Source organism: Budorcas taxicolor, chromosome X (assembly GCF_023091745.1).
Source record: "Budorcas taxicolor isolate Tak-1 chromosome X, Takin1.1, whole genome shotgun sequence".
NCBI lineage: Eukaryota > Metazoa > Chordata > Mammalia > Artiodactyla > Bovidae > Budorcas > Budorcas taxicolor.
This window is the reverse complement of record NC_068935.1, coordinates 124,527,150-124,540,812: the sequence shown is the minus strand read 5'-3', so window position 1 is coordinate 124,540,812 and position 13,663 is coordinate 124,527,150. Positions and strand designations below refer to the sequence as shown.

Sequence of the window (13,663 nt, the reverse complement as noted above, 5' to 3'; positions counted from 1 at the left end):
TTCCCTCATACATCACAATTTAAATCAAAATTTTAAGAATGATCATGAATAGTTTAATTTGAAACATCATAGACAGTTCAAAAACAACCAATTTCATACGATGTTGAAAGTTATTTCATATTTTATTTCTAACTGCAATAGTTTGCATCTGATTCCAGACAACTGGAATCGTAATTCCAAACAATGGGAAAAGAAACCCCCAAATCAGTACTAATTAGCTGTCATGAATCTACTGTAAGAGACTGATTTAAGACTTAATGAAATATGACCAGAGCTATCAACAATACTAAACTTTCTCTAAAGAAATATAGAGCAAGTTAGTATTTTGCAAAATATCCTTAGGCAATTTAGAAAATTGTTAGTCTTACACTGAATTAAATGAGGGTGGTAGCAATTATTTTAAATACTATGTTGACATAAATATACAAATATATTCTACACACTTCTTTTATTATAGGAACCAAAGACTGCAAGGGAAATAGAGAATATAAAAGTCATGCATATTGTATCTTATACAGTCCTAGCTATCAAGTGAATAGTAGTGAACACTGCTATAAGTGCATCACATATGAATACATTATTAATCCTCCCAATAATGCTGGTTCTGCAGGTACTGTTATCTCTCATCTTACAGGACGAAGGCCCTGAAGCTCAGACAAGTTGGAGAAGGTGTGCGTGGTCACCTGCAGGTAAAGGGCAGAGTGGGGGCTGGGGCACAGGCTGCCTCACCCCAGAGTCCATGCTCTTCACTTATCACAAGGCCTCCTAAGCACAAGGCGGCTGTGGAGGAAGAAATGATATAGTCCAGCACTCTCCAAATTCCTAAGAGTGTCTTATCACACTTACTAGTAAGACTTAATTCAGATTTTGTTCTTTTCTAAACAGGAAGAAAAATGCAAGAATGCTACTTTAAGGTAAATAAAAAATACAAAGTGGTATGCAAAAGTTCATGGGAGTCCAAACTCTGTAAATGAAACTCCCCCTTAGTAATAAGCAGGATAGAGATCTAAACATCTCATACTGAAAATCTTTATAATTTAATCTTTACGATTGTCAGGGAACATACAGAGCTTACTTATTTCACTGTCAAGCCACACAGCACTGGATGTTGTTCAATCTGTATGCAATAAAGTATAAATCCAGCTAGGTATTTTATTTGAAACATGCTTTTATCGATTTGATTACTCACTTGCTCAGTATTGACAGCAGTTTACATCTATTAAAGTTGTTATGCAACATTCTATATTTTGTATTTACACAAGAGATGAGATTAAGTTAAACTGTAAGTCACTATGAGTTTTGTAAGCAACTATGTTTATAGCCACAATTCCATGGATGTGGTGAGTAAACCAATGACCATTAATAAAATACAAGAATTTTCATCATGCATAGTTTACAGGCTCCTTAAGAGGTGGTCTCTTTGAGAAGCTGGATGTTCAAGAAAGATTCAACAGTCAAACAATTAATTCTTGGCAAGTCTTTTTTTTAACACAAACATTTGCTTTGGTTATTTAACCATAGTAATAGGACTTATTTATACTCTAACTGGAATAAACACTGTGTATAAAAACACAAGTCTGTCAAACTCAATAGTGGTAACTATTACACTCTCTTTGCAGTAAGAATCATTATTCTTGGATTTCAAACACTTTATTTTCTTTCAGGGCACACCTTATAACACTGTATTATAAGAATCAAACAGCATAACAAAAAATTTTTTTTTCCTTAACGACCACTTCCATTCCAAATTCATGTGAAATATAATCAAATCAGTTAAACTAATTTTTACATTAAAGACAAGCAAGTAAAATAATTCCTCCAAGTAGGGTTGCATAGGAACTACTCATTTACCCCAACTATTTTAATCATCGTGATTTATCTTCTAGAGTGCAACAGCACCAGATGGGACTGTTACTACCTCGGCAAGAAAAAAATCACTTGCAAACACAAGAATCAATGTCATATTTGTAATTTGTAAAGAATCTTTAGACAAACCATTTGTTAAGGGAAGTAGAAAAACCAATGTTGGAGTTGCACCACCCCTACCATGAACTGTAGCATAGATGCAGGGTAAAACATTCTTGGTAAGATAATGTGGAGGAAAGATCTACATATGGCACAAATTTAGCAAAGCACTTTCATGTACAGAAGCCTAAATATCTTAGGAGGTTTAGATGACTCCTTATGTCATTACTTCGTGATGACGACAATCATGAAGTAAATTTTTCCAAGCTGTTTCCTTACAAGTGTTAAAAGCTACAAGGACTTCTTTTATATGATTTCTATGTAGCTAGAGAGGCCTAGGTCCTGCCCTTAATTTCATCTTACTAGAAGTGATAATAGAAAACTAAGTAACACAGGGTAAATCTAAATTGCCGATAAAATACAAGCAAAAACACCTGTACTCATAATAAAATACATCCTAAACACAAAGTAAGGGTTTAATATTCTCTACAGCACAATACTGACTTTTATTATATTTCTCCCTTGTATGCAGCTCTTCCATTCAGAAACTGGAGACCATCTTTTCATTTCATACCTTCCTCTTTTCCCAGCTTAGAGATACTTTCCAAAAGGCTTAATTTGTACAAGCAGTTATGAAATTAAATTTTCATTTACACATAAGTGTTTAAAAAGCGCTCAAAATTCCAGCTTACACATATGACTTCTGAAAATAAAACTTTTTGAACATAATCTTTTTCTTTTGCAAAAATATTCTACATAGCATGTGATCAGTCTTTTGTTTGGGAAATCATCCGTGAACCGTAAGTTAAAAAAAAGGTTGATAACTATATCAATGTCTCTAATGTTAAGATAACTGGGTGCCACCTAGTGTTTGATTTCTGCAACTACTAACTCTACAAATTCAAAATTGCTATTAAAACCCAGGTTCTAAAAACTTCACTTTGGAAATGCCTTTTTCGTTGACAGGCTTACAGTGGCAAAATAAGATCATGAAAAAAAAAGTATATGATTTCAAAGTTAGTATAAAAATAGCCAAATGCTACTTAAATATGAAAAACAGAACAATCACTTTTTACTTCAAATGAAGATTTCTGCTTCCCTTAAATTGTACCAAAATCTTAAGGGAACTAGGTAACTGGAATATATAAAAATTCATTGTACAGTCAACAGGTAAGTCAAAACTAGGGCTTAATTATAATTTATAACAAGTGTATAGCAAGTGGTTTATTCAAAACATCCATTTACTTATTACTGGAAGTGGTCAAAGTGGGAAAGGTAATAATGCATTTTTTTCCTTTTTTGAAAGAGCAGACCTCCATTATACCAAAAGAACAAAGTGGCCTTAACATTTCACTTAAGAGAATTCAGCATTACCAGTTTTTAAAGAAATACCTTAGAAACAAAATCACTCTGCTTTAGCAAATTGTGCTGCTAATGAAACTTTTATTTTAATGAGTCACAGTTAAACATTCAAACTGTTGAACAATCTTCAGAGAAAACTGGAATGTGCAAGGCTGAGTTCGCTTTAGATCTGGAAGAAAAAAAATCAGATCAACCAAAAGAATTTTTATACTCCAACAGTCTACCTCATGTAAGGGGCACATGCACCCTCTTCTTTAGACTATCTGGGAAACAAATTCAGTTTGCTGAGGAAATTCTGTACGCTAGGATTTTCTCAATTCTGGTCTGCTGCCAGTGAATCTTTACAAATTCCTTCAGAATGCTATACGTTATGCAGAATATTATCTGTAAAGATTAGTGTCTCCGTCCTTTCATGCTAGTGACTAGAAATTTATCTCGGGGGTGGGAGCAGACACAAGGAGTGTTACTTCCTTAAGAAAGGGCCAAGTGTGATACCAAATTCTCCTACCAGTCAACCTGGTTATAGAGGTGAAGGCAAGAACACACAGAAACCATTTGGAGAAACACCTTGGGGAAGAAGTAGTGTTCTCAGGTGATAAAGCAACACTTACAAAACATACAAGCCAACTCAAATTACTTTAATAACTACTTTATTATCCCAGTTCTGAGGAAGCACTGGCACAAATTTAAAAATATTTTTCTTAGAAAAGCTTCACCCTATCTAGATGTTCATCCTATCACCTCTGCATATGTGACTTCAGACTCAGGCATGTTCTCTGACTAGGTTCTTAAGTTACTAACAGCTTAGTCACAGGAATCCTCTGGCTCAGGGGTCTCCAAACGGAGGTAACATTAAAAATAGAATGATAGATTTATTTCTTAACCCTTATTAATTTTCTATTTTAGGGTATGCTTTAAAATACAGTACTGTAGGTTTTGTGCTCAAATTTTCCTTAAGTCATGGTGTATTCTAAATGGTTTGGAGATATATCAAAATATGTAAGATGGACTGACAGATGAATAGAAGTATAGACAGAAATGTGATACACCAAGTATAGAAATATGTTAATTGTAAAATCTTGGTGGTAGGTATCACTAACTCAGTCTTCCTCAAGACCAGTCTTTGCTTTTTTGGGGCAGGGGGGCTGTGCCACAAAGCTTGTGGGATCTTAGTTCCCTGACCAGGGATCAAACTCAGGCTGTCAGCAGTGAGAGCACAGAGTCCTAACCACTGGCAATCCAGGGAGTCCCTTTAACAGGGCTTTTAATGTTATGTTGTAATTCCAATGCTTCATACCAAACTGGTTCAAACAAGATTATTCTTTTAATATACTAGTTTCAATTAAGAGAAGGCATGTTTGTACAACACAGGGAATATAGCCACTTATATTAATAACAACTATAAACACACTATAACCTTTCAAAATTGTGAATCCATATATTGTACATTTGTAACATATAATATTGTACATCAACTATATCACAATTAATAAAAGAAAAGGCCTGTTTCTTGGATAAAATCTTATTTCTCACAATTGTCTGCTAAATTTCTTAATAGCTCTCTCTCTCTAGATACTCTAGCAAATACTGATCTTTTCAGGAAGAAATACTGAAAAAGATCATAAAATTCTCATAAGCACCAACAATTTGACTAGCACAAACTAAAGTTGAGAAAACACAAGGTGCATCAACTTACATCATCAATGTCTTCATCATCATCTCCGATGTCATCAAACTGGATTTCATCATCATCTCCAGGACCAAATGTATCAGTTTCATTGATTTTAGCTTAAGAAACAATAACAAATATAGTCATATAATATAGCCAAGATGTTAACAAAAATAAATTAAAGTGCCCACTGAAAGCAGTTGGGTATCAAACGTTGAACTATACAAGTCAAACTTTTAATCTGTTTCATTATCAAAAATATCCTCGTAATGTCTACCTAACAACCCTAGTATATAGAACACTATTTTACACATCTCTAAGTCAAGATGGAAATAGTTTTCTTTTGTTCACAAAGGTATTTTTAGTGAGGCTGGCTCCAATTAAACAAACTCTAAACTATTACAACTTCTAGCTAAACTTCAAAAAAGGTAGCACATGTTAACAACCCAGAAATTATCAAACACGTCAATCAGAAAAATTTGGTTATATCATGCTTATCCCTTAATAACAGAAATGAACCAGGAATTCCTAGTCCTATTCCCAGATATATTAGTATTTCCTAGATTGGAAATGTGAAGTAAATAATTACAGCAGGATTTTCACACCCAAGTAAAATTACAGTTTTCTTGGTAATATGCAACAACCAAAATATAGTCCAGGGGCTCATAAAGGATAAATCCTCACCAAAAGTATAGTTATTAGAGACAGAGTCTCAATTACTTTCTTCTTAAGGTGTCTAGTAATATGAACTGAAGGTAGGCATACTTGGACTGAGTCACATAAAGACAAAACTAAATATGCAAAATCAAAAAAATTCTATCAAAATTCCTTCATTTAAACCATCAAGGATTAACAGCATATTAACAGGTTAATAACTCAGACATTACCATGTTCTGGAAGCTCGCCATATGCTTTCAGGCTTCTAGCCTCATCTGCATTGTATTTTAAGATTACATCAGCTTTATTATCCTTAAAAAGAGACACATAATGTTTAAAAATAATTATGCCAAAATACTATCCATTAAAATACTATCCATTAATTTCATAAATTAGTTTCAAACTTTTCTTAAATTTTAAAGTTTTCTCCTACCCTCTGAAAAACATTCTTGGGTTTAAGTCAGTCTGAAGAATCTTGCATATGTAAGTGAATAATGATCAACAAGCTTAGGGAAGACATTTATATAGATTTCACTTCCAAAGAAGCAGAACTGTGCAGACCCAATTTTTAAGATTATTTAGTTACCCTTTGATTAGAAGTCTTTTGAAAAATAAAAATTCACTGGGACCATAATTTAGGTGATTAAACACTAATTCAAAAATTGAGACTGGGATAATGACCTAAGGGAATTATTATACTTTTCCATAATCAGTGGTTCTTAGGGTACAAATCTATCAGAATCTCTTATGGAGCTTTAATGTCTATGCTCAGTCATTTCTGACTCTTTGTGATCCCATGGACTGTAGCCCACCAGGCTCCCCTGTCCATGGAATTCTCTAGACAAGAATACTGGAGTCGGTTGTCATTTCCTCCTCCAGGGGATCTTCCCAATCCAGGGATCGAACCCATGTCTTGGCAAGCAGATTCTTTACCACTAACGCTACCTGGGTGGAGCTTTTATATCTCCTGATAAATTAGGAGTTATGGAATGAAGACCATGACAGTGTATTTGTAAAATATATGGCTATTTCTGATGCAAGTGTCCCACTGAAAATGAATGCTTCATTACATTCACACTTCCCCATCTGAAAAGAATCTGACTTAATTAAGGAAGAAAAATGGGTTCAAAGCTGATTGTTTCAACTTCAAAAAAATTTTTGGACCTGAAAGCAGGTCCAAAGGCAGGCAGGAAGGCAATCACAGTGACCCAAGAATGGCATGATTCAGGACCAGCACTTCTCAAAAAGCATTATGTACAGAAGCCCAAGGGGATTCTGGTTAAAACACACATTCTGATTGAGGCGCCCTGGGGTGGGGTCCAAGAATCTGCATTTGTAACACGTAACTGAAAGCTAGTGATGCTACCGGCCCCTGTACCACCCTCTCAGTGGCAGGGGCATAAAAGAAGGATCATGGGAAATTAAGAATCAGAACATTTATTGTGGCTGTCATTTTAAGAGTATCAATATGAATGCTACCCAGGTGGTACTAGTGGTAAAGGACCCACCTGCCAATGCAGGAGACTTAAGATACTCGGGTTTGATCCCTGGGGGAGGGCATGGCAACCCACTCCAGTATTCCTGCCTGGAGAAGCTCATGGACAAAGGATCCTGGTGGGTTACGGTCCCTGGGGTCACAGTCAGACACAACTGAAGCAACTCAGCACGCTAGTGTGCATGCATGCATGAATGTTACATCTTTCAGAACCTTGACTTCCGTATCTGTCAAACAGGGAATTAATTCTACTTCTGAGGTTCTCTTTAAGATCAAAAGAAGAAAATGGACATTAAAATAATATGAGTTTAGAGCACGCTATCTCAATGTCAGCACTGTTTATGTTTTCGGCCACATAATTCTTTGCTGTAGGGACCAATCTGTGTGTTTTAGGATGTTCAGCATCACCCTTGGTTTCTATCAATTAAATGCCAGCAGCACTGCCCTTTACCCCCATGTGTACAAACCAGTCATGTCTCCAGACACTGCCAAATGTCTCCTGGAGGAAAGTCACCCACAGTGGAGAACCATTGATTTAAAGTAGTAATTTTAATTCTTTATTCTGGAACATACATTTAAAAAATCAGAGTATGATCAGAGTTATAAAAATAGAGACACTATCACTCAAAATGTAAACATATACATGGTGCTGAGTTCCAATAGGTGGAAACCAAATAGATTTCACAGACTCACAATGGGTAGAGTCTCCAGGTAGAGATCACTGAAGGGTAACCACCATTTTCTTCCCTAAGTTCCCATCTAAATTTAGAGCACAAGAGTTGGATATGACTGAGTGACTGAACACACACACTTTTATCATGATTTGTCTCGTAACTGCTTGTGTGCCTCTTATTCTCTCCACTGTCAGGCCATAAGCATTTTGTGAGATAGCAGCCTGACTCACTCAGTTGTATCCCCTAGAGTAATGGTTTTCATATTTTTATTTCAATATGTATAAATTAAAAAAAATTGGGGCAGGCAGGCACTCCAACATAAAATTACATTTTTATTATTATCCTGCCAACTGAGAACACTTAACAAAACTACAGTATAGTATCCTTCATTCCAAAAAGGGAACTTCTAAATATCCAAAAGAGAAAAAGGAGTATTTAGCTTCATGAAAAATTCACACTGTGATTCTTCTATAGTGAAAATGCAGACTCCATAGACTGGCACTCGGGAACCATGATCCCTGGGGTACCCAGCACAATGCCTATGACAGAACTGGCCCTTAAGAAATGTTTATTGACACAATACTGAGCAGCCTACTGGCCTGGGAACTGATCAAATTTGGCTATGACTTATGTTCTAAACATCAGTTGCTCACCAAATTCAAGCAAGTAAACAATGAAAATTTTAATAAAATTTTTACCTGGTAGTCCCGTAGACCAACCAATATAATGTCTGAGGTATTTATCCAGACCTATAAAAGCCAGAGCAGGTTACATTTAAAATAAAAATATTCAACCAAGAGCAATGTTGAGTCAGTCTTCCCATAACACATACATTTTATTCACTCAATTGTGGGTAGAGTATCTACATTTAGAATTAGGGGAAAAAAACTACAATAAGCAGCTGAGCCATTTTAAAGCTTCTATCATTTGGGATATTAGAAAAATAACAATTTAACTACTTGACAATTTAATAATTTCAGAGAATCAACGATTAATTTAGCAATTAAGGGATTTCTAATACTGAACCACTCCAAGTGGTTAGTTACCCATTACATATGAGAATAGTAAAATTAGAAATGTGGTTTTACCTTCCCCCCATGTACTCAAATACACACAAGAAACAAAATCCCTTTAGTTTGGTAACAGAAGCATTAATGACCCAATTATTTTTTTAATCATAAAGTCAAGATTAGAGGGACTTCTATTCTAACCAGCCTCCTGAATAAATAAATCTGCCTGATCAGCTACACTGATGGGAAATTAATCATTTCTTTCCAAGGCTGCTCATTCTTTCAATTCAGGAAATTTAACATTAATACAACATTTATTTACCATTAATTCATATTCAAATTTCTTAACACTCCTTACAACTATTTCCCCCAACCCCAAGTTAGAACCCAAATAAGGACCACTTACTGCACATAACCAATGAGTCTCTTTAATCTTCTTTACATTGAAATAGCCGTTCCAGCATTTTTTTTTTCTTTCATGACAGTAACATTGCATGTATTGGATTGGCCAAAAAGCTGGTTTGTGTTTTTCCTTAAGTTGTTATAGCCAACCCAATACTTACAGTCAGATGATTTGTTTTACAATGTGTCCCTCAATTTGGACTTAATTATTTTCTCACGATTAGATTCAGGTTAACCACCTTGGGCAGGAATACAACATAAATGATGCTAAAAAAAGGTCCCTGACCCATAAAAACCTTACTGCCATTTCTCCCCCTTTAACCATAATTTTATATTAAGGTAAAACAAGTCTCCACAGCTACCTTCTTTCTCAGTTTCCCTCTGATGTGGCACAATCTCTTAACACCATCGAAGCACATCGCTTCCAATCGTCCATTTCCCAACATTTTGATCACTTGGGCATACTCTGGATGAGGGAAAAGAAAAGAGTATAGGACATTGCTCAATTTCTGATAAAGGCAACTTAAAAGTCCACATAGGTTCACTAGAACATATAGGTGTGTTGTTTAGGAGTAAGTATTTGCAGTAAAGTAAGTACAAGGGCGTGATATACACCAACCTAGTATACAGCAGAGCCAACATCAAAGCTGTGAAATGCCATGTCCATGACAAGCTGTCTCTATTAGAAATATTTTAATTACCTTACTCACTGTGAGTTCAGCAGACTGACCACTGTCTTCATCACTGTATGCTCTACTTCTGGAAATCAAAGTGGCTTGTACCAAAATATACACTAAAATGTTCCTCATCAATCGCTCACTTTGGATCCTCACCCAGTTATGGATCTCCTTTCCCTCAGAGGAAGGTTAGCCTTTAGAGACTGGTCACAACACAATTTTTGGTACACTAGCACATAAAAGCAGCTTGAATGTTATTAATGTCTTTGTTAAATTAGTGATTATTTTGGTTTTTGTAAAGCTGGAAAGATGTTCCCAGGCAAATGTCAAACTTTTAATCAAAATCTTTCCAAAATGGTACCAAGGAAGCCACCGTTTTGTTGCCATTCGAAAAACTGAGATTATACACTGGCTTGCACAAGGGCCATCTCTTGTGGCCCAGAAGATCGGAGGTAGGGGATGGGGTCACTCCAAAACTTTTTTCTCTTACTCAAGTTCTGTTTAAGAAGAGGCTATCCACCAGTGTGTACATATAATGAAACCTAACTTTCAAAGGTTCACCTGTGGGATTGCAAAGTGGCAGTGTTACTCAGACTGCAGTGAATCTAGCACCCATTTACCACCTCAATATTGCTGGTCAGTTAAAAGGTAGCCTCTTCCAAAGAGGGAGGGGGAAACATGAAAAAGAACTAATGGTAGTCAAAATTAAGTCAATTGCTAAAGGAGGTAAAAATGAGCAAGGGTAAGAAATAAAAAGGTCTTTCAGCCAGATACTGTGTTTTATTTTCAGTGGCTTATATATATTCATGGTATGAACAAATTCATCAAGTTCTGTAAAAGAGACAATTAGAAAAAGTTATTTGTTAAAAACTGCTGGAAATTACTGAGATAAATAGAAAAATTTAAATATGATTATATACTGGACAGATAATATATTCACATTAAAATACCTGAGTGTGAGTTGGTGATGGACAGGGAAGCTTGGCATGCTGCAGTCCATGGGGTCACAAAGAGTCGGACACAACTGAGCGACTGAACTGAACTGATAACCTTAGTTATCTGAGAGAATAGACTTGTTCTTAGGAGACACATGATGAAGCATTCACAGTAAGGGAAAAGTACCATAGTACCATGATGTCTGCAGTCAACTTCCAAATGGTTCAAGACGGATGGAGACAGTCACACACAGACACAGGCACACATACGTGCACATGTGAAGTGTTTAAGGGAATTCATGGTACTTAAACTACAACTTTTCTGAAAGTTTGAAATTACTCAAAATAAAAACATGGGAAACTAGTGTTATTACTTAAAAATCTTAATCAGTTTGAAAAGGTCAAGTCAATGGTTCAGTTTCATTTCACTGTATTTTATATATTATTGATAAATGCCAATACAACTGGAGAAGTAAGGGAAAGGCTTTGGATTCATTCCTCTAATAACCATGGTCTATTGAACACACTATGTAGCACCATTCACTATCAAAAAAAAGCCAACCAAGTCATGGGATTGTCAACAATATAGCTTTTGAAGTTCAGTTCGCTCTGTTCAATTGCATTTGCCTGGGAACATCTTTCCAGCTTTACAGAGGGAACTGTTCAATTCATTCTTAGTTCTGAGTGTGTTCACATAAAATAGTGAAACATATGTATTTACAGAAATGCCATCAACCCTCAACAAAGGCTGAGTATACACGAAATAACTACAAAGAAATGCTCTGGAGAAGCGTAGGGGATGAGAAAGTGAGAAGAGCAAAAAGGAACACCGCATTTTTTTGCTCCAGATTATGAACAGTATCTTCTAATGTTTAGAAATTGAATATCTTTATTTACAAAAGAGAACTATTACTGAAAGAAACCTAACTTATTAAATGCTTACCTTGCCCATCTTCTTTAAACACCAGCTCTCTCTTTTCAGATTCATTCTCATTTTTGCCTCTGCGTCTGTTTTTACCTCCTTTACCTAATGGTTTTTAAAGAAAAAGACATTATCTGCAAAACAGTAGAAAAAGAACTTAGCTTATAAAACGTTCATGACTAATTTTATAAAATAAGGTCTCTCTGTACCTGCTCTCCCAAATGAAATATCTGTGTGCAAAAAGATAACGGCCGGAGGTGGGCCTGGCAGAGTTCTCACTACTGTAATGGAACACACTGATTTTTGTAGTAGAGGGAGAGAAACAATTGTGGCAACTCTTGAGAGTTTACATTGGATCTGTAGAATACATCAAGCCAGTAGAAAAGCAAGGTCCTAACTGCCTGAACTTGGAAACAACCAAGATGTCCTTCTGTAGATAAATGGATAAACTGTGATATTTCCACATAATGAGTACTATTTAGTAATAAAAAGAAGTAAGCTATCAAGCCCCCTTTACCACGGAAAGGGAAGAGTCTCAATAATACCCAGCAACTGTCCATAAAGAATCCCATGCGGGAGTACTGATGGCCACTTAAAGCAGGTATCACCCTATGAAAGTTAACAACTGCCGCTAAGGCCTGTGGCGCCCATGTGGCGCCCATGTGGGAAGCCCAGGCCGCACGGAGGTCTACCCACAGGTCCCCGTAGCGCCGGGGTCTGTCTGGCGCGAATTATGAGCAGAAGCACACGTTCTCCCGCAGGAGGCCCTTCAAAAATGGCGTCGGCTCCACCCCAGTGTGACCAAACTGGAAGCCTGAAGTAACTTCCCAGCTCCTCCCCCGAGACCAGAATCGCGTCCGGATAGTCTAGCTGTGTGAAAGTAGGCCGGAGAGGAAAGTTACTGCGGCCTAGGGCATCCGGAGGCAGCGGACAAAGCAAGGGAGACCGGGCAGAGGGGAGTCGGGGTCCTGAGGTTCAGGCGGCATTACCTTTATTCTTAGGCATGGCGGTGACGACGCACTTGAGGCGTCTCCGACTTCTCTCCGGGTGGTGGCGGCGACTCCTCCGAAGGGAGACGCGTGAGATAGGGTGACACGAACCGGCTGCGAGAGACCGGGTCGCGTCTGCGGGAGTCTAGCGACGGACGTCTTCCGAGATCCGCCTTCACCGACGTTCGGCCGCAGCAAATGGCGTCGCGCCTGCTTGCGTCCGTTATCCCCACCTCCCAACGTCAGCAGGCCACGCCCCCTCCTACCTATGGCGCATGCGTAGCCGGCTGACTCCTATTGTTAGATAGGCAGACGCGCTCTCAGACCGTTAACGGCCGTTGGTGGAGCCCCGCGGGGGGGCGGGGGCGGGGCACGTGAGCCTGGGAGCAGGGCACGTGAGCCTGGGGGCAGGGGCGGGGCCACGAGCCCGGGGGCGGGGCCACGAGCCCGGGGGCGGGGCCGTGAGCCTGGGAGCAGGCGGAATCTTGGAGGCAGTGGGCGGTGCCGAGGCGCCGCGGTACAGGCGTACTCAGGTAGCGCCCCCTGCTGCCTGGCGCCAGACTTCTACTCAGTTCACTTCAGTCGCTCAGTCGTGTCTTACTCTCCGACCCCATGGACTCCAGCACGCCAGGCCTCCCTGTCTGTCACCAACTCCCAGACTTCTACTGCTTTGTGGCAAACTGGCGTCTTCAGGTTTGAGCTGCGGGTTCATTAATCTCACAGTTCAGTTTTATTACTTGTCCCAAAGAGTAATATTTACATGACACTTATTTTTAAGTGTCCCCTGCTAAGTCACTTCAGTCGTGTCCGACTCTCTGCAACCCCATAGATGGCAGCCCACCAGGCTTCCCCATCCCTGGGATTCTCAAGACAACACTGGAGTGGGTTGCCATTTCCTTCTCCAAT

The 13,663-nt window shown here is 38.2% G+C and overlaps 1 protein-coding gene across 1 annotated transcript; it reads right to left on the bottom strand.

The window, feature by feature from the left end:
- Positions 1 to 3,374: 3,374 nt before the first annotated feature.
- EIF1AX (eukaryotic translation initiation factor 1A X-linked) lies at positions 3,375 to 12,980 on the bottom strand. Its single transcript, XM_052663057.1, has 7 exons — positions 12,758 to 12,980; positions 11,790 to 11,873; positions 9,597 to 9,700; positions 8,521 to 8,571; positions 5,884 to 5,965; positions 5,024 to 5,115; positions 3,375 to 3,496 (listed from the first exon to the last, which is right to left on the bottom strand). The coding sequence occupies exons 1-7, from the start codon at positions 12,771 to 12,773 to the stop codon at positions 3,491 to 3,493; spliced, it is 435 nt and encodes a 144-aa protein (XP_052519017.1). The 5' UTR covers positions 12,774 to 12,980; the 3' UTR covers positions 3,375 to 3,490.
- Positions 12,981 to 13,663: the final 683 nt, after the last annotated feature.

Coding starts and splice junctions, on each gene's coding strand:
- EIF1AX (XM_052663057.1), bottom strand. Junction 5,966..8,520: donor TTGGTCTACGGGACTACCAG/GTAAAAATTTTA, acceptor TCTCTTTTTAAG/GATAATAAAGCTGATGTAAT. Junction 5,116..5,883: donor TGGCGAGCTTCCAGAACATG/GTAATGTCTGAG, acceptor TTGTTTCTTAAG/CTAAAATCAATGAAACTGAT.